The following is a 21529-nucleotide window of genomic DNA, read 5'->3' on the forward strand; positions in this document are numbered from 1 at the left end:
TTGTGTTCCCTCTCTCGCTGTGTCTCTATCAAAAAAATAAATAAAATCTTTAAAAACTAATAATAAATAAATAAACTACCTAGGAATATATTTAACCAAGGAGGTGAAAGACTTATACACTAAAAACTATAAAACATTCCTGAAAGAAATTAAAGAAGTCCTAAATAAATGGAAAGACATCCCATGTTCATGGATTAGAAGTCATAATATTGTCAAGATGACAGTACTACCAAAAGCAATCTATAGATTCACTGCAATCCTTACCAAAATTCCAGTGGTCATTTTTTGAAGAAGTGAAAGAGCTGATCTTCAAATTCGTGTGGAATTGCAAGAGGCCTGAATAGCCAAACAATCCTGGGGAAAAAAAGGTTGGAAGACTCATACTTCCCAATTTCAGAACTTATTATAAAGTTAAAGTAATCCAAACAGTGTGGTACTGGCATAAGGATAGACATGTAGACCAAAGGAAAAGAATTGAGAGTCCAAACATAAACCTATACATCCCTGGCCAATTGATTTCAACAAAGGTTCAAGACCATTTAATGGGGAAAGAATAGTCTCTTAAACACATGGTATTGGGACAACTGGATAGCCACCAGCAAAAAATGAAGTTGGAACCCTACCTAACACCATATAAGAAAAATTCAAAATGGATCAGCAACATAAATATAAGAGCTAAAGCCATGAAACTCTTAGAAGAAAACAGGGGTAAATCATCATGACCTTGGATTTGGCAACAGATACTTAGAAAAGTCACCAAAATCATGAGCAAAAGAAAAAATAAATAAGTTCAGCTTCATTAAAATTAAAAATTTTTGTGCATCAAAGAATATTATCAAGAATGTGAAAAGGCAATAAACAGAATGGGAGAAAATATTTGCAAATCATGCATTTGATGAGGGCCTAGTATCCAGAATAAATAAGAACCCATACAACTCTACAACAAAAAAAATAATTCTAAAATGGTCAGAAGTTGAATAGACAGTTCTCTAAAGATATACGAATGGATTAATAAGCACATGAAAAGTTCAACATCATGTTAGGAAAAGGAAAATTAAAACCACATGAGATACCCATTAGGACAGCTAAATTTTTTTTAAAAAAATAGAAAATAATAAAGGTTGGTGAGGATGTGGAGAAATTGGAACCTCATTACCTGCTGGTGGGAACATAAAGTAGTTGAGCTGCTCTGGAAACAGTTTGGCATTTCGTCAAAAAGCTAAGCATAGGATTTTATGTGTCAGCTTGCCTAGGTCATGGTATCCAGATACCTGGTTAAACACTAGTCTAGGTGTCACTGTGAAGTTATTTTTTAAGATGACATTATACTGTCAGTACTATTAGTACACCAGTAGACTTTGAGTAAAGCAGATTACACTCCATACTGTGGGTGGGCTTCATCCAGTCAGTTGAAAAACATTAAGAGAAAAGGACTGAGGTCCTCTGAAGAGAAAGGAATCTGTCTCCAGACTGCCTTCATACTCAAGCTGCACCTTCCCTGGGTCTTTGGTCTGCCAGCCTGCCCTGTGGAACTGAGTTGCTAGCCCCAACAATCACATGAACCAGTTCTTAAAATCATTCTCTCTATGTATAAATATACACGTACAAAGACACATCCTATTAACTCTTTTCCTCTGCAGAACCCTAATACACCCAGCAATTCCACTAAAATTGGATGCTTGGATACTTGGATGCCAGTGATCATTGCAGCATTATTCACAGTAGCCAAAAGATGGAAACAAGCCAAGTGCCCATCAAAGATGAGTGGATCAATAAAATGTGTTAAATACATAAAATGGAATATTATTCAGTTATAACAAGGGATGACATTCAGATACAGGCTGCAACATGAATGAACCTTAAAAGCATTATACAAAATCAAATAAGCCAGACACAAAAGGACAAATACTATATCATTCCATTTACATGAAGTACCTACAATAGGCAAATTCATAAGAGACAAAAAGTGGATTAGCTGTTGCCAGAGGCTGGAGGGTGGGATGGGCAATGGAAAGTTATGGCTTAATGGTTACAGTTTCAGTCTGGGGTGATATTAAAGTTTTGGAAATAGCTAGTGGTAATGCTTATACTACATTCTGAATGTAATTAATGCCACTGAATTGTACACTTTAAAATGGTTTAAATAGCAAATTTTATGTATTACATATTTTTTGCCACAGTTTTTAAAAAATGGTAATGTAATATATCCCCAAAAGTTGAATTGTATGCTTTAAGTGGGTGAACTGTATGAATGTGAGTTACATCTCAATAAAGCTGTTAGAAATAAAAGTAATGCAGCATCACTTCTGCTACGTTCTATTAAAAGTCCTTGCATCCAGCCCATGTTCGGGGAAGAGGAATTTGATTCTAACTTTGATGGGAGAAACAACCAAAAATTTATGGACATGGGAAGACACTCATATAGGAAAAAGTACTGTAAAGGTCCACCTACAGGCTCTTTCAACATTGTTATTATGGAGAATAAGCCTAGTTTATAGGAAAATGCTTCAAAACACTGGATCTGCCACCATGTCCAAAGAAATCCAAGTTTTAAGTTTACAGATTATCTGTTGATGAGGATTTAACTCGATCATATCCCTCCTTCTTCTCTCCCAGTATCGTTATATCATCATTTTTGCTTAAGTCAATATTTAGTGTTTATACTTTTCAAATGCTCAAGAGTGTCAGATATTCTATTCATTCTAATTTTCTCCCCAGAGACTTCCTTCCCAGATCTCTCTGTCCTGCCCCCATTGGGGTTGTTTCTCTCTGGGCTCCCTGCACAGCTGTCATCCTGGGAGTTTCCTAAGAAAGTGTGCATTAGAGGTACACTTTTTCCATCTTTGCAGGTACAAAAACATCTCTTTTTCTGCCTTCACCCTTGATTGATCATTTGGCTAGCTAGATTGAAAATTATTTCTCTCAGAATTCAAAGGCATTTCTCTATTACCTTCTATCTTCTTGCTCCAGAATCACTCTGAATTCTGTTTCTTTTTATATGATCTGTCTTTTCTCCCTGAAATATGTTCTGAAATTTCTAATATTCTGAAATTCTGAAATTTGACAATAAAATGCCTTGATATGGATCTTTTTAAATAATTATTGTGTTGGTTATTAGATGTGGACTCTTTCAGTCTTGAGAAATGTGTCCCTCAGTTTTGGAAAACAATCTTTGATTATTCCTTTGATAATTTCTTCCCTTCCCTTTTCTTTTTCTACTGTACAGATTTTATAATCTCCCTTTTTTTTCTGAGCAATTTATGCTATATGTCTAATTTCTTCATACTTTTTTCTTATCCTCTGATTGTTCCTTGTTCCCAATATCTTATACTAGTCTTTCATGGGTGCAATATCTTTTTTCATCTCCCCAAATATAATGTTTTGATGTTTACTTTTCTTGTATTGTCCCTGTTTTCTCAGAGATCCTTTTATTGTATTTCTACATGTGGGTCTTTCTCATATTCGAGGATTTGAATAAGATTCTGCCTGGAAGCACTCCAGTACTGGGGTTGGAAAGTGGCGGCAGGGGGAGGAGGTGGTCTTCCATCTGCTAGTGTTCTGGGAGCAGGGGTGAGCTTTTCTCTTCAGTATCCGCCTCACAAGCACTCTGGTGAGAGCTTCCCTCACTTTGCTCAATGGTTACCATCCATCCCCTGCCTGCCACCTTCCAAAATTTTGTTGAAATTACTCCTCTCCCATTCTCTTTGGTCTTGTGGCTTTATTCTTTTTTTCTTTCCTTTACTCTGATTTTATTGGGACTTGAGGAGGGGAAAGAGATAAATGCAAGTGGTTGACCAGAAGTCCTCCATGTTATCAGTAAATGTTTTGATAATAATTTGAGTTTTTTTAGTCTTTAGTTTCCTTGCTTTTAAGTCTGTCTCAACACTGCTCCTAATTTTCCTAAAACATAAGTCTGCTAAGGTTACATCTTGCCAAACTTTTGATGACTTCCCATAAGGGAAGATTTAGCATTCCTAGCTTGAACTACAGTGCCCCGTACAAACTGACCCTCTCCAATTTCATCTTCTACTGGTCTCTCTCACAATGTAACCACCCTAGAATATTTATTTTTCCCTAAATTTATCATGTACTTCTTTGCCTCTGTGTCTTTTCTATGCCCTGTGCCTCAGTGTTCTATCCATTCTCTCTGGTAGATTCCTCCTATTCTTCAAGGTCCAAACCAAGTGTTACTACCTCTATGAAACCTTACAAGACCCCACACTTTACTGCAGGCAGAATTTATTAACCCCTCTGTATTCCCATAACACTAGGCTGCTACCTTTAACATAGCAGTTATACCTCAGAGCAGAGCAGTTAATTTACATGCCTGCCTCACCAGCTGAATTGTCACTTTCTTCAGGGTAAGGACTATGTTTTCTTCTCCTTGATATGCTAAGTATCAAGCTCAGTGCTTAGACTCTGTAGACATTCAGGAAATGTTTATCATGTATGTAATTATCATTGTGATGGTAGCCAGCTCAGTTGTCATCTTCCCCTTTCAGGCACACAAGCCATGCCCCCTCTCTTCTCCTTGGGGTACCATCAGTGCCGCTGGAACTATGAGGATGAGCAGGACATAAAAGAGGTGGATGCAGGATTTGATGAACATGACATTCCTTATGATGTCATGTGGCTTGACATAGAGCATACCGAGGGCAAAAGGTACTTCACTTGGGACAAGAAAAGATTCCCAAACCCCAAAAGGATGCAAGAGCTGCTCAGAAGCAAAAACCGTAAGGTAAAATAAGCCGACCCTTCAAAACCTCTTAATTACAAAGCACTTGTTTAATTTTTAAAACTTGCCTTGGCACATTAGTGAGGAGAGCCGCCTGATAAAAAATGGCCATGAAAATAATACCATCAAATATAATCGTAACTGTGATAATAGGAAAGCAGTGGTGGAAAGATGGTCCCACCATCCGTCCCTGCCTTAGCTGTCTGGGTCCCCACAGGATAACGGCGCCTAGCATTCAGTCCCGTTTGTTGTGGCCACCCTGCAGGGTTATGATGGATACCCCAAAAGCAAAATGTGGTACTGATGTCAACATCAGTCTTGAGATTGAGGACATCATGTGGACACCACAGGGTCTGAAAAGGTTAATTAGTCACATAGTGAGGCATTCTAGGGGAAGCAGGGCTGGCTTTCAGGCTGGTCTGAAGATGGCTTGAGAGATCTGGGAATGGAGACAGCTCAGCTTTTATGGTGGTTAGAGGGTTGCACTGGGGTGAGGATTCCTGTGTATTCCTGGGGCTTGTGTGGTTTGAACTTCCTGCTGGCACCCAAGGAGGAAGCATTAGGGCTTTCTTTGTCACATGTGGGCAGAAGGGTAAGGGGGGATGGAATGGCTTGAAAGCTCTTAACAGTCAGTCAGAAATGGAGACAGATTCTTCATTTCCCATTCTCCTAATTTCTCAATTAATAGCTACCATTTGGCAAGTACTTACTATGGGCCAGAGAGTTTGATAGAACACATTATTCTTGCCAGTCATCACAAAATTAAAAGGTAGATCTTGTTAGCCCATTTTTCAGATGAAGATACTGAGGCTAAGAATAGTTTTGTATTTTGCACAAAGGCACACAATAAGTAGTAGAATAAGAATCTGAACTCTGATCTGCCTGACTCCAGAACCCATGTTCTTATAAGCAACTATTTAGTGAAGCCATCAATCAGATGTTCAAAATGCTGTTCTAAAGATGAGGGAATGCAAAGATGAACTCCTTGGGGTCTTATAGTGAGTGCGGGAAAGGCAGGTATACAACAACCACAATACTGGGCAATAATATAACACCAAAGAAAGGTCAGGGTCAGGAGTGGACTAGGAGAAAGAAGATTGCATCCAGCTGGACTCACGCTGGGCTTTGTGCATTTTAGATGAGCCCTGAAGGATGAGTCTCTAGCTGAGAAGTGGGGAGGTGGTGGAGACAGTGTAGCCAGAGGCTGAAGCAGCCAGTGGTGTTTGGAAAACAGCGCACAGGTTGGTTTGGTAAGAAAACAAGGCATGTGCAAGGTTTGAGTAGTAGGGAATCTGACCTTATCGTAGGCTGGTTTGTATACATTTGGAGACATTAGAAGTTTTTGAATAAGGGGTTAATATGCAGAATATATGAAGAACACCTACGACTCAACAACCAAAAGCAAACAACCCAATTAAAAATTGGGAAAAGGACTTGATAGACATTTCTTCAAAGAAGATATACAAATAGTCAACAAGCACATGAAAAGATGCTCAACATCACTAATCTTTGGGGAAATGCAAATCAAAATCACAATGAGATACCATTTCATACCATTAGGATGGCTACTATGAAAAACCAGAAAATAACAAGTGAGGAGGTAGAGAAATTGGAACACTAACCATGGGAATGTAAAATGGTGCAGCCACTACAGAAAACAGTATGCCGGTTCCTTAAAAAATTAAAAATAAAATTACCATATGATCCAGGAATCCCACTTACAGGAATATACTCAAAGAAATTGAAAGCAGGTACTTGAGCAGATATGCTCATGCAGATAAGCCCATGCAGATAAGCCCATGTTCATATCCACACTAGTCACAATAACTAAAAGGTAGACGCAATCCAAGTGTCCCATCAGCAGACGATTGGGTAAATAAAATATAATACACACATATATACAATGGAGTATTATTCAGCCTTAAAAAGGAAGGAAATTCTGATACATGCTACAACATGGATGAAGCTTGAGGACATTATGCTAATTGAAATAAGGTAGTCACAAAAAAGATGAATACTATATGATTTCACTAATCTGTAATACCTAGTGTAGTCAAAATCATAGAGACAGAAAGAACAATGGTGGTTGCCCAGGGATGGGCAGAGGAGGGAATGAGGAGTTGCTTTTAATGGGTATAGAGTTTCAGTTTTACAAGATGGAAAGAGTTCTGAACATTGTACAACACTGTGAATATGCTTAACACTCAACTGTACACTTAAAATTGGTTTAGATGGTAAATTTTATATTATGTATATTTTACCACAATTAAGAGTTTTTTAAAGTTTTTGAGCAATGGTGAATTAAACTTTAGTATGTAGAATAAATTTGAATAGACCTGAGGAAGGATGATGAGAAGGTTGTTATAACCAAATAAAGGGTTTTGTGTCTTTGGACTAGGAAGTGATGGCATTAGAAAGGTAGAGACCTTAGAGACACAGAGCTGTGATTACAGCTCTTCTCAAACCTCCTTCCTAAATATACCTGTACCATTGGGTTGGGAAGGTTTGTTTTGTATTTTCTTTAGTGTTTGCTTTTGTCAGTGTTAACCTCTAGATGTCTAGGAGTAAGGATGACTTAATCCTTTATGTATAGCACCCAGCACCTCAGACAGAAGCTTAATAACTGCTATTTTGAGAACATGTATTGGTTGGGCAGCAGTAATTATAAAAGAGCACTGGCCTGGTTTTGATACCAGTTCAATTTCCATAAGCATGAAAAGTGTTAGGGTTTTACTGACGTCTTAAATATTTCAATACTAGTAGTTATTTCTGAGTAAAATTTGAACCCCAAAACTATGATGAAAGCCTAAAAATGAACGTATAACTCCTATAAAACTGATGAGCTCTTCAAACCTCTATGTCTGGACAGCTTGTGGTCATCAGTGACCCCCACATCAAGATCGATCCTAACTACTCAGTGTATGTTAAGGCCAAAGAACAGGGCTTCTTTGTGAGGAATCATGAAGGAGGAGACTTTGAAGGGGTATGCTGGCCTGGTAAGATAGCACTTTATACACTTATTAATTCACTTGTTTAGTCCCAATTAATGAAGGTTGCATGGCCCTCACCCTCATTTCTTATAGATGTCCCTTGCTATAGTGTAAGCACCTTTAAGAAAGAGATGGTATTACCTTCTTTTATATCTTTCATAACACCTGGTACAGAGTGCTTTGAATACATTTATCAGTCAATGAATGAATAAAAAATAAGCAAGCACTCCATTTCTCTAAGCAAATAAAAATAAAAAGCCAAGAAAAAGTGTTCCTGCAGTCTCTCCCTGTGAATCTTCTGTGCCTTGTTAGCCCGTAGTTTTGATTTCCCAGCCTTTCCTGAGTGACCTCAGCTGCCTCCAGCAACTCTGGATTCTTCATTTCAGAAATTATTAGTTTAAAGCCATGGTAGAAACCTGAGGACAAAGGGGAATCACCACTCTATCATATCCTGGCACTCTATCACAAAGCCACGTACTGGAGAGACACCCCATGCATTCCTTTTCCCCCTTACACCACTCATCAACACTTCTCTGTTCTCTTTAAGGACAGAAGGGTCACTCTAGGATATTTGCCATGCTTACTTGGGCTATCTTGGGCCATCAGTGAGGGACAGGCTCCATCCGGATGCTTGTTTCATTGGCCTTCCCCTGGGCTTCTCAGGTTGGAAGGTCTACTGATTATCACTGGAGTCCAGCATTGCCTTCCTTCACGTCTTGCATGACCATGCCTCTACCTCAGCTACCTTACGTCTAAGGTGCCCAGTGATCAGCCAGCTTTTACATCTTTACTACATATCCTACCACAAACACCACTGTTTCTCACAGTCTACTCTTCTGCCTCTACAGGTCTCTCCTCTTACCTGGATTTCACCAATCCCAAGGTCAGAGAGTGGTATTCCGGTCTTTTCACTTTCTCTGCTTATCAGGTTTGTTTTTATTCTTTTGCTCTTTCCTAGTTACTTGGAAGGATGAAAGAAGGAAAAACATGATAGGATATAACTACTCTGCTTCATTGAGTAGCTCTTGATAAATACTACTTGGTTGAAAATGCAAGGATAGCAACCACATTACAGACTTTAATCGTGCCAGGAGAGGTGCCATATAAATTATCAAAGGCACAAAAGCTGTGATTTCTACCTCAATCATAATAGACTCTGTGACATATCAAAGTACTTAATAATAGAGATTTATATTTTCAAATTACTACATAAACTTTACACAAAATATTCTATAGCTTAAAAATGATGATAGTGACATATATGAGAATATCTTGCAAAGTATAATGTGACATTAAAAATAAGGTGTAGGGGTGCCTGGGTAGCTAAGTGTCTACCTTCGGCTGGGGTCATAATCTCAGAGTCCTGGGATCAAGCCCCACATCAGGCTCCCTGCTCAGTGGAGAGCCTGATTCTCCCTCTCCCTCTGCCCCTCCACCTGCTTTTGCTCTCTCTCTCTAATAAAAAATAAAATCTTAAAAAAAAATGTGTAATAAAACTTGAAATTAAAAAAAGTAAGTGAAATAATAAATAATCCTTAAAATATTATAAGAATCCCAGAGAGAACCAGAAAGGCCACTTGTAGAGAACTGTTTTCAACCAATTAAGAGGATGATAGTGATGCCTCATACACATTGAGTTCTTTGCTGTATGCCAAGCACTGTGCTAAGCAGTTTATGTGCATTTTACCATTTCATCTTCACAAAAACCTCTGAAGTTAGAACTATAATTCTAATCCCACAGATGAGGAAACTGATGTATGGACAAGTTTAAAACCCTGCTCAGTTCACCCATGTTACTAAGTGCTGGACCTAAGATTTGATCTCAGTCTGTCTCTCACGCCCAAGTCTTAACCACTAAACTCTAGTTTCTGAGCATCATGTATTAGGACACAGAAAACACCTTAGAGCAGGGATAAATAACACTCGGGTGAAATCTGGCCGTGTTCATTCACTTCCCTACCGTCTATGGCTGTTTTCACACTATATCAGAGTTGAGTTACTGAAAAAGAGGCCTATGGTCAGCAGAATTGGAAATATTATCCAGCCCTTTCTAGAAAACATTTGCCAACCCCTGGCTTGGAGAGTGCTACAGGACAGTCAAGGTAGTTAAATATTTGGAAACCATATAGCCTTGTTCATAAAAGTATACATGTTTAGAGATAGTTGAAGGTAGAGTCAAAAGAATACATTTAAGTCTCCCCTAGGCATCTAAATGACTGGCGTGTGGGTGAGGCAGCAGATGTATTCTGTGGCATCCCAAAAGACAAGCCAGACCCACTGAGAGGATGTTACAAGGGGCAGGACTTTTAGAAAGTAATGGAATGAGCTTCCTGAGGGACTCCCTGTCATTGTAGCTAGAGTCAAATGCTGAGAGACCAGGGATTCTATAAAAGGGATTTCAATACCATGTTAACTGACTCAGCAGCCCCTTCCCACTCTCAGTTGAACAATTCCTGTGTAAAATACAAACTCTAGACCATGCTAACAAACAGGTATACTGGCTGCCAAGTCTTTCAAAGTAGGGACACTTGGGTGGCTCAGTCCATTAAGCATCTGCCTTCAGCTCAGGTCATGATCTCAGGGTCCTGGGATCCAGCCCTGCATTGGGCTCCTTGCTCAGCAGGGAGCCTGCTTCTCCCTCTCCCTGCCAATCCCCCACTTGTGCACTCTCTCTCTCTCTCTCTGACAAGTAAAAATAAAAATCTTTAATAAAAAGTCTTCAGAGTATTAGAGGGAAGGCAGAATCTTACCGTGGAAAGCTTTAATTGCCCTTAGTTAAGAGTTGTAGCAGATGATGGTTGTTATAGAATCTAACTGTGAACATTCACAACCTTTCCTGTATGGGGGTTCTCCAGAGTAGGTCTTGGAGTGGACTTGCTGGGCAGTGTATATTTCACAGACAGTACCACACAGCATTCTTTCATTCATCGACAAATACTTATTGGGAACCTTCAGTAGTTCAGCTACTGTTTTAGGTGTTTGGGATTTATCAATGAACAAAATGGACAAAATTCCCTGCCCTGTGGACCTTTTATTATAGCATTGGAACAGAAGACAGAACATAGATAATAAACATAGTAATAATACATTAAATGGATTATGAAAGAGGAATAGGGTGGCTATCATATTAACATCATCACTATAGGAGTATTATCATGACCAAAGAAGAAATTTACTTCCTAGGGATCTACTGACATCCTCTACATATGGAACGACATGAATGAGCCCTCTGTCTTTAGAGGGCCAGAGCTAACCATGCAGAAGAATGCCATTCATCATGGCAATTGGGAGCACAGGGAACTGCACAATATCTATGGTTTTTATCAGGTAAGACATCGATAAAGAAGCCACTGGGACTTATGTGCCCTGCCTTTTGGGTTGAAAGTCATTTGTAATAGCCATACTATATTGTTCATTTCTCTTTGTGTGACTTTTCTAACAACTGCAATGGATCTTACAGGTTGTAGCCAATAAAGGACATACTATTTCTTTGCACCTTTTCCTTCTCTAATGAACTTGATGAATTACAGATATTATGAGATTAATGGTAACATAGAAACATCTTCCTTGACAGGAGTCTTTAATAAATGGCATTGAATACCTCAAAATTGGAGTAGGCAATGTATAAATACATAAACAAAAGCAATTAAAACAGATTTTTTGAAATTTCACAAACGGGGGCACCTGGGTGGCTCAGTTGGTTAAGTGTCTGCCTCTGGCTCAGGTCATGATCCCAGGGTCCTGGGATTGAGCCCTGTGTCAGGCTCCCTGCTCAGCAGGAAGTCGGTTTCTCTCCTCCTGCCCCTTCCCCTGCTCATGCTCTCACTCTTTCTCAAAATCTTTTTAGAAAAATGAAATTTCACAGATGTCTAAATATAGCAAGTCTTATATTCATACCAGGGGGATAAGATTTAGAACATAGATACAGAATTTCAGTAAGTTTTTTTTTTTTTAGAAGGCCTTCATTAACTACTTAGCCTTCTCGAAAAATGAAGGGGGGCAAATCGGAGGGGGAGATGAACCATGAGAGACTATGGACTCTGAGAAACAAACTGAGGGTTTTAGAGGGGAAGGGGGTGGGGGGATGCGTTAGCCCAGTAATAGGTATTAAGGAGGGCACGTACTGAATGGAGTGCAGGGTGTTATACACAAACAATGAATCATGGAACACTACATCAAAAACTAATGATGTAGTGAATGGTGACTAACATAATAAAATAAAATTTAAAAAAAAAGCTACTTAGCCTTCTCATTAGAAGATGGTAGAATTGTCTTCCATTTGCCAGTCACATCCAAAACATTTGTCAGTCATTTGCCCTGATTGATATCCATGGTTCTTTGTTATTTTCATCCTGTAACTGTGTTCCTAAGGCCCTCCCACCAACTGGTATATATTCCAGTGGGAGTTGCTGCCTACATAAACACATACTATCTAACTGTGCTTTACTTCCTTAAAAGCCTCTTGCTATAACTGCAAACTACTTTAGAGAATTTTATGTAGGCCAGAGCCAGTCACTTAACCTCTCTGAATGTCAATTTTTTTCATCAATGAAAACGGTCAATCTCAGAGGTTGTTCTATAGATTTTAAGAGAAAATCTTATAAAATGCTTAGCAATAGTAAGTATTGAATATGCTAGCTTATTTATTATCTTCATTTCTCTTTTAATAGAAGAAAATTTTCCACTCTTGGTAGGGGAATTTAGTTTCATTACATCACGAAAATTATTTGGTGGATTTTCATATTTTCCATTTTATATTCCCACCTATTTACTTTTTGCATGTTCAGTAGCTTATTAGGGATATCTGCACAATGCCCTAATCATCCCTTTGAAATTTTTCTCCTTTACCTCTGTAGCAAATGGCTACCGCAGAAGGACTGATACAACGATCTAAGGGGAAGGAGAGACCCTTTGTTCTTACACGTTCTTTCTTTGCTGGATCACAAAAGTATGGTAAGGAATGGCTCAGATGATCAGAATTAAAAATGTAAGTTAACAACCTGCCTTTTTTTTTTTTTAACCATTTATGGCATATGTTGCTACTGTTTTGATGCCTTCCTTTTCAGTGGCAATTGGGAAGGCCTTCGATTGTAGCATGTGATGTGCCCTGAAGTATGCCTTTTGTCCTGTGAGACAGTACATCAATTTTATTTTTTTTATTTTTTTTAAAGATTTATTTATTTATTTATTCATGAGAGACAGAGGAGAGAGAGAGAGAGAGAGAGAGAGAGAGAGAGAGAGAGAGAAGCAGAGGGGGAAGCAGGCTCCCAAGGAGCAGGGAGCCCGATGCGGGACTCGATCCCAGGACCCCGGGATCATGACCTGAGCTGAAGGCAGACACTTAACCATCTGAGCCACCCAGGCGCCCAAGTACATCTATTTTAATAAAGCTTAGTTACTTGTTTCCCATTGAAGAAATGGACACTTAGTTGCTGGGAGAATAGCTCAGTTTGTTTGCTGGGATGGTCATCTCTGATTCTGTCTGTTTGATTTATCTAAACCAGGGAAAAATGTCTTCTTAGACATTCCTTCAACCACCTGTTTCACTTAGCAATATGGCTTAAAATAGGCCTGGCTGTTGCTTATGGTCAGGGTCATCTATAACTGGATTCAGTTTACTAGCTAACGCAGATCTAATTCAGATTAACCACCTTCCAGCAGGAAGGCTATTTTAAGTGCCCTGGCCTTGCTAAATAACTGGGAGCTTAGGTCCTAGTTTGAAGAATCCAGTCTTTCCTGTATCATAGACATTATTAGGCTTCTTCCTCCAGCCTTGAAACCAGCCCCTGTGGCGCTCTGGAAAAGGCCAAAATATTGTTATCTCAGGCAAAGATTCACGTGCAGGGATGCTCATCACAGCATTACTTCCTGAAACAAAAAAAGAAATAAAATCCAAATAAAGGAATATTTATAAAAACATGATATATCCATATGACAATTATAAGACTGTTTAAAATAGTAGCCTTAACTGCATGAGCAAATGTTTGTGACATCATGATAAATGGGGAAAAAAAGCAGAATGCTTAAATGTTTTTGTAGTATATTATCACGATTTTATTTTAAAAAATATAGATGGCAATCTAAATCAGTAAGTTTAGTACCTCGGTGATTATGAATGATTTTTAAAATTTTTTTCTTTTTACCTATCTCTATTCTCCATATTCTCTACAAGGGTCATTTTTAATCACTAAAAAAAGTCAAGTGTTTTTAATAAAAACACTTCTAAGTAGTTTAAAAATGATGATAAAAGATGTGCATACTAAGTAGTCTCTGATCCCTTAAATATCAGCCTACTGCCTAGCCTTCAGTGCTCTGTGTGAAACTATCAGCCTGCCGCAAAGTATAGCAAGTGACTCATTGCAGAGAACACTACTGTGTCGTCTTACGCTTAGACCAATAACCAAAGAGCGCTTCTGACTGAACAACCATATGAGACATGAAAAGATGTGCATGCTTTTACAAGAACTTTCTTTCTTGAAGAGAACGCCGCCATGTCGATTTCAAAACCATTTTATCTCATTTGAAGTCAAGGCGAAATTATTAGAGTACCTTAAAAAAAAAAAAAAAAAAACAGTCCCTTGTAAAGATTTTTCTTTGCTGGCCATACAACAGCCAAAAATTTCTATGGAAGATTAATACAAAAAATAGCTACCAAAGCTATTTTGGTAGAAGATAGACAAAAATGCTTCCAGACTAATCTAGATTTAGTAAAGTAAGATTTTTTTCTTTTGTGGATCTCTTTAGTGGTATATAATCTATCTTCACAAATTCTTATCTACTATACAGTGATCAAGAGCAGTGGCTTTAGAATCAGACTGCCTGAGCTCAGTCCTGCCTCTACCACATAATAACTGTTACTCAGGGTATATTATAATAATCACTGTTTGCCATATTTCTGTCATCTGTAAAATGAAGTTAAATAGTGTTTACCTGGGCACCTGGGTGGCTCAGTTGGTTAAGCGACTGCCTTCGGCTCAGGTCCTGATCCTGGAGTCCCGGGATCGAGTCCCACATCGGGCTCCCTGCTCGGCGGGGAGTCTGCTTCTCCCTCTGACCCTCTTCCCTCTCGTGCTCTCTATCTCATTCTCTCTCTCAAATAAATAAATAAAATCTTAAAAAAAAATAGTGTTTACCTGGTAGGGTTGTGATGATTAAGTGGGCTACTACAAGCAAAGTAGAATCACCTGGCTCAGTAAGGGCTTGAAAAATGTTAACTGTTGTTCTTGCTACTATTATTATGTCTCCTTTATGTAGTCTGTACCACTCCTCTTAAATTATAGAGGGTTTTTTTTTGAGGGGATGGAGGAATAGGCATATAAATCAATGGAACAGAATTAAGAGCCCAGAAAGAGTCCAACACACATACGATCAATTAATTAGGAACAGAGTTACCAAGGCAATTCAGTGCAGAAAGGAGTTTTTCAATAAATGGTGTCAGAACCCTGAGTATGGACTGGAGGGGGGAGAGGGGGAAAGAACCTTACCTCTCACTACACAAACATTCAAAATGGAATATAGACCTAAACTATAAAAGCTAAAATCAAAAACTTCTAAAAGGAAACATAAATCTTTGTGACTTTGAGATAGACAAGATTTCTTGGAGAGAACACAAAAAGCATGAACCATAAAAGGAAAAAAAGTGCTAACTTGGACTTCATCAAAATTAAAAACCTCTACCCTTTCAAAGATATTAAGAAAATGAAAGTCAAGCTTCAGATTGAGAGAAAATATCTTCAATATACATATCTATCTGTCAGAGGACTTGTACCCAAAATATATGAAGAACTTTTACAGTTAAATAATAGACATCTACTTTTAAAAATAAGCAAAAGATCTGAATAGACACCTTACAAAAGAAGACATATGATCAATAAATACATGAAATGATGCTCAACATCATTAGTCTGTAGGGAAATACAAATACAAATTAAAACCACAGAGAGACACTACTACACATCCATTACAGTAGCTAGAATTAAAAAGACTGACACTACCAAGTATTACCAAGAATGTAGAGTGACTGAAATTGTCATGTACTGATACTGTAAAAGCAGTATAGCCACTATGCCAAACAGTTTGGATTTTTCTTTAAAAAAAAAAAAAAAAGATTTGAGAGAGAGCACAAGTGGGGGGTGGGGAGGGGGGCCTGTGGGAGAAGGGGAGAGAGAATCTTAAGCAGACTCCACATTGACCTCGGAGCCCGACATGGGGTTTGATCTCATAATACTGAGATCACCATCTGAGCCAAAACCAGATGCTTATTTGACTGCACCACCCAGGCACCCCCAGTTTGGAGTTTTTTAAAGTGTTCAAGATACACTGAACACAGACCCCGCAGTTCCGCTCCCAGGTAGTTACCCAAGAGAAATGAAAAACATATGTCATGCAAATATTTGTACAGAAATGTTTATAGCATCTTCCTTCAAATAGCCAAAACTTGGAAAGAATTCAGATGTCCCTCAGTAGGTGAGTGGATAAACAACTTGTGATCGATCCATACTATGGAATACTATTTATCAAATAAAAAGGAATAAGCTACAACATTATGCTGAGTGAAAAAACTAGAACACAAAATAGTATGTTTTATGTTATGTTCATATGAAATTCTAGAAAAGACTTTAAGAATAATCAGATCAATGGTTGGGTAAAGTGGAGGGTTATTCACTACAAAGAAGCCCATGCAGAATCCTATGAATGTTCTGAATCTAAATTGATTTTTTAACTAAATATTCATATGAAGAGGATTCATTTAAAAAGAATTTTAGTCTGAGCAACATCAGCAAAGCATAAATAAAGCCATTATTTCTGGGGGAAAAAAAGCCCATGTGATCTTTTACAATTACGGAAATGGTTCTATACCCTGCTTGTGGTGACAGTTACAGGTTTCAAAACTCATCAGACTCTTCACTTAAAATAGGTATTTATTATATGTAAATATTTCAGTAAAGTTGATTTTTTTAATGTTTCTCCTAAAATCAGGCTTGAGTTATACTTCAAAAATAAGTGCCATTTCAGAACATTTTCACAAAAGGTTTTGTGGATTTTTAAGAACTTTTTCACAAAGATTAATACATTTTTAATTGCTGAAACCAGAATTCATATATTTTAAGGTCAAGAAAGAAATGCTTTCCTTTATATTAACTTGTCTATTTCAAATAAAGAATCTATGAAATCAAGTGCATGGGCTGATTTGTGATTTTTTTTTTTTTTTTAATAACTGTTACCGGTGATCCAAGGTGCTGTGTGGACGGGCGACAACACAGCAGAATGGAGCTACCTGAAAATTTCTATCCCCATGTTACTCACCCTCAGCATTACTGGGATCTCTTTTTGCGGAGGTAAGATGATACCCACAGGCTTGAAGTGAGAGAACAAAAAAAAGCGAGGGTGTTTTCCCGTCAAGCCTGGTCATAAATGCCTTCTCATTTGCGGTTTCAGGCAGGGATAACTGGGGGAACAAGAAAATGAGGAAAGTGAAGGGACGCTTCCAAGCAGTCTGTGTCTTGTCTGAAATGCGGACTTGAAATAAAGTCATCAGAGAGCCCGAGTGCTTCTTTCCCTCTTGCTCTGATTCCTCCTTAGATGCTCTTGAGAACTGAGTTTCTCTTCCTGAAACATACCTTTTCTTCTTCAAAGTGAGAAAAATGAAGAGTACAAAGAATTTAGCAAATCAGAAATCAGCCTTACAGAAACGCTTTTTACTCAGCAGGTTTAAAATTCTATGACATATTTTAACTTAAAAAAAAAAAGATATGCTCTTGGGAAAGATAAATTTAGTTAAAATACGATTTCCTGTTGGGCTGCCTTCCCTAAATCCTAGTAATTCTCTGCAGATGAGAAATCTCCATATGGAGGCTGCTCAACATGACTAGTTCCAGCTGTTCCTTGTTTTCGGTAGGAATAGAAGCAAGTTAATGTCACTTTTTGATAGATGTGTTTCTTATGGCATTGGTCCACATACAAGGAATATGTATCCTGCTTAAGGACTAAGCATGAAATTACACCTAAAGCTCTAATTCTGATTGTTTTTCTTTAGTTCTACAGTTTTTATCTTGCTTGAGCTGCTGCTTTCGAAAAGAAATCAAGGGGCGCCTGGGTGGCTCAGTCCGTTAAGCATCTGCCTTCGGCTCGGGTCACGGTCCGGGGATCCTGGGATGGAGTCCCACCTCCAGCTCTCTGCTCAGCAGGGAGCCTGCTTCTCCCTCTCCCTCTGCCTGCCGCTCCCCCTACTTGTGCTCTCTCTGTCAAGTAAATAAAATCTTAAAAAAAAAAAGAAAAGAAAAATCAATTGTCAACCCCCACCACATGGCTAAACACAGACTTAATAAATCAGGTCAGCATTTTGCAATTTCTGGGTTTGGGAACATATAGAAATGTTGATCTTGTAGTAAAGCCTGTGACTTTTTTTTATTTTTTGAATATTGTATTTATTTGACACAGAAAGACACAGCAAGAGAGGGAACACAAGCAGGGGGAGTGGGAGAAGGAGAAGCAGGCTTCCCGCTGAGCAGGGAGCCCGATGTGAGGCTCGATCCCAGGACCCTGGGACCATGACCTGAGCCAAAGGCAGACGCTTAACAGACTGAGCCACCCAGGCGCCCCAAAACCTTGGACCTTTTGATAAGAAAAAGAGGATTCAAAGAGAATATTGTCAGATCCCCAAACAGGCTGAGTTTTGAAATATGTGCTCCCTAGTTTCAGGCCACAGTGTTGTCCTGGCACTTTGAGTGCACACACAGCATGTTTGTCCTGACAGTCTTCAAGCCCTTATCTTACCTGGGTGCCACATTTGTTAGAAGTCCCATTACCTCACTCAGCCTCTGTCTTTCTAATCAGCTGATGTAGGCGGCTTCATTGGGAATCCAGAGGCGGAGCTGCTAGTGCGATGGTACCAGGCTGGAGCCTACCAGCCCTTCTTCCGTGGCCACGCTACCATGAACACCAAGAGGCGGGAACCCTGGCTCTTTGGGGAGGAATACACCCGGCTCATCCGGGAAGCCATCCGGCAGCGCTACACCCTCCTGCCCTATTGGTATTCTCTGTTCTACCGCGCACATGTGGCTGCTCAGCCCGTTATGAGGTAAACAGGCTTCACCGGTTGCGGGCCCCAGCAGCCAATCTACACCAGAAGATCCCCGGCCATTGGGGAAGGGAGCAATTACATAGTGATTTCAAGAGAAAAGACATGTGTTTTTAGTCAAATGTCCCTCAGATTACTGAGCACCAACTGTGAGCAGGGTCAAGGAGTTGAGGTCACAGAAAAACCAGATCCCCTGCTATTTTGTGATTCAAGTGTCAATATTTGATAGGAGACAGATTTTTCAAAGAAAAAGGAAGTGACTGTAACTGAATTCGCTACTTAATCCACAAGAGTCCTCTCATGAAGAACAATTTATTCTGCCAGTCTTAGGCTGTATCTTACCTTAGAGCTAAACCATTCCAAGTTTGAGGTGAACATTTTTCCCATAGTATAAATTATATTCTGATTCTATTTTAGAGGCAGAATGTGAAAAACCAACTTTCTGGGTTATTGAATGATACAGAGACACATAATACACTGAGGCTTCCAGATCAGCTGATCCTAAACCTGGCTCAGATAAGAATCACCTGGGGAGCTTTTTCAAACTATAGATTCCAAGGCCACACGCCCAGACCTACTAGGGAATCTCCTTGGGTAGGTGTCAGGATCTAGATTTGTTACAAGTTTCCCTGATGATTCTAGACATCAGCCAGATTGAGACTACTGCTTTGTTACTATTCAGTAGGAAAGTGATATATTTTTACGGAGGCTAGTGAATAAACTAAAAATAAGTTTCTCTTAAAAATATCCTTTACTCATGAGGTTGAAAAAAATATTAGAACCATTAAGTTGATATCCAGATGCACAGATAATGGAGATTTTACTATCTTCATAAACCCAAATGCCTCCTAGATAGTTGTGTAAAACAATAATAATAAAAAAAACCCCACACAACAGTTTCTCAACCCTCGAAAAATGTTGCCTGCTTGAAAACAAATAAAACCAATTCTTTTCATTTAAATAGATAATGATTAAGGATGCATGCATCCTTAATGAAAGGCAGTGACAGCATGAAAACATGGCACAGATTTTATATCATTATAAAATATGGTTTTACAAGCATTTAATTTGTTCCATACTGAATGTGTTAGGCATTTGGACTTGTACAGAGCTCTGATTCTGCCTTCAGAGTATTTAGTACTCAACAATCAGAAGGAAAAATTGTAGGTACCAGAATTCTCAATCTGTCATTGGAACATTTCAGCAAGTAGATAGCTCTTAAACATTAGAAAAAGATACTAATCCTAGCAATTGCTTATAAAATCTTAAATCATGAAAAGAATCTTGGCTTTTTGGCTTTTCCAGTTTCCTGTGAATAGTTATAAAACTGAAAATAAAAGTGATTTAATAGTAATAAAACATCTAATGATGTTGAAATAAGAATTTTTTTTTTCTTTTCCCAGACCTCTGTGGATAGAGTTCCCAGAGGAACTAGACGCTTTTGGTGTAGAAGATGAATACATGCTGGGTGAGCATTTCTTGATTAATTATCATTATGATAAATACTGTAATTATGTTTTTGTTATATTTCCTAATGTAAGAGCACTAAAAATCAATCCCTAATCTCAAGAAAACAAAAAAAAAAATTCTGTCATTAAGATTTTTAGTATATTAGTGGACTGATAGCTCTCTTCTGTGGTCAGGTAGCACTTCTCGTATTGTTAACTTCACATAAACCCATTCTTATTTGTGGATACAATTTGAGATTCTTGTTCTAGGTTCACTCCTGAGCCTAATGATACCCCTGTAGGGAATGGAAGTAGAAAACAGTAGACCAGATGGTTACAGTAAAGATTGAGAACGCTTACTTCATGGGCAAAACAGAGTTAGTGGTGGTGGTGGTGGTGGTGGTGGCGGCCTCTTCTTTAACAAGGGTTGACCACCAAATCCAGGATATGGAGGTTTATCATCTTGGGAATAGGACTCAAGAAACCAAGCTCAACAGAGAGTTGCCCAAAAGGTGCATCCTATTTCTAAAAAGCAGAAATCCTAAAATGTAAAAAGCCTAGTGCTACCTCTCCACTCATTCTTAGGTCTCAGTTTAAATAGCTAGTCCCTTGGAGAACATTTCCCTGACCAGAATTGCTTCTAATAGCTAATTACACCCAACTATAGTCAAAGTCAGTCCCTCTTATTACATAACTCATTCCATTTTGTGCTTTTGCCTTTTTGGTATTTGTCATAACTCTAATTAAATTATAATATCTGTCTTTACTGACTGCAAACTCCATGAGGACAGGCACACTGTCTTATTTGCCACTATTATCTCCAGAGCCTAGCATAATACCTGGCACTCAGCCGGAACTCAGTAAATATTTGTACAGTTTTAAAGAGTAAATTCATAAATGGATGAAATTTACATACATGTGGTGCCACAGTCAAAATTAAGAGAATTACAGCCTTCCTAATGATACCTGCCTGTGGATATACTCCTATCCATGCTGATCACACTTCTGGATAAGAGTTGTAGGCTCACCGTTTTCAAAATCACTAACAGCAGGCAATGACGCACCTGGAGAAATGCGATGGCTCTTTCAGACTCCCGGCGCACTAGCGGCTATGTGCAAATGAAACTGATAGACTGTGGCGGGGTCCCTCCCTATTATCCTTACATGCCATAAGTGGATGAATGACAAGTAATAAAACAGTCACCGTTTTGAGCACCAGACCTCTTTGTAATAATGCGTTTCTCTGATGAATCACTGGTTCAACTACCCAAGGTCT

The 21529-nt window shown here is 38.7% G+C and overlaps 1 protein-coding gene across 15 annotated transcripts in view; it reads left to right on the plus strand.

Annotated features, from left to right (window-relative positions):
- The window catches only part of GANC (glucosidase alpha, neutral C), a 69923-nt gene that overhangs the window by 34415 nt on the left and 13979 nt on the right, over nt 1–21529 (plus strand). For 10 of the 15 annotated variants that reach the window (XR_003210489.2, XR_003210491.2, XR_012373599.1 and 7 more), the window contains 8 exons: nt 4503–4738; nt 7605–7731; nt 8574–8653; nt 10909–11052; nt 12582–12678; nt 16962–17063; nt 18562–18805; nt 20209–20273. Coding sequence is in view for 10 of the 15 variants with exons in the window: in XM_073876858.1 (XP_073732959.1) it covers nt 4503–4738; nt 7605–7731; nt 8574–8653; nt 10909–11052; nt 12582–12678; nt 16962–17063; nt 18562–18805; nt 20209–20273 (1095 nt within the window). In the remaining 5 variants the exon portion in view is untranslated. Of the gene's footprint in view, nt 1–1640; nt 2834–4502; nt 4739–7604; nt 7732–8573; nt 8654–10908; nt 11053–12581; nt 12679–16961; nt 17064–17761; nt 18010–18561; nt 18806–20208; nt 20274–21529 lie in introns of those variants that run through there. The other 5 variants (XM_025883622.2, XM_073876861.1, XM_073876865.1 and 2 more) reach the window with 5 other exon arrangements.

Source organism: Callorhinus ursinus, unplaced genomic scaffold, assembly GCF_003265705.2.
Source record: "Callorhinus ursinus isolate GAN/ISIS: 27379988/994484 unplaced genomic scaffold, GSC_fseal_2.0 scaffold25, whole genome shotgun sequence".
NCBI lineage: Eukaryota > Metazoa > Chordata > Mammalia > Carnivora > Otariidae > Callorhinus > Callorhinus ursinus.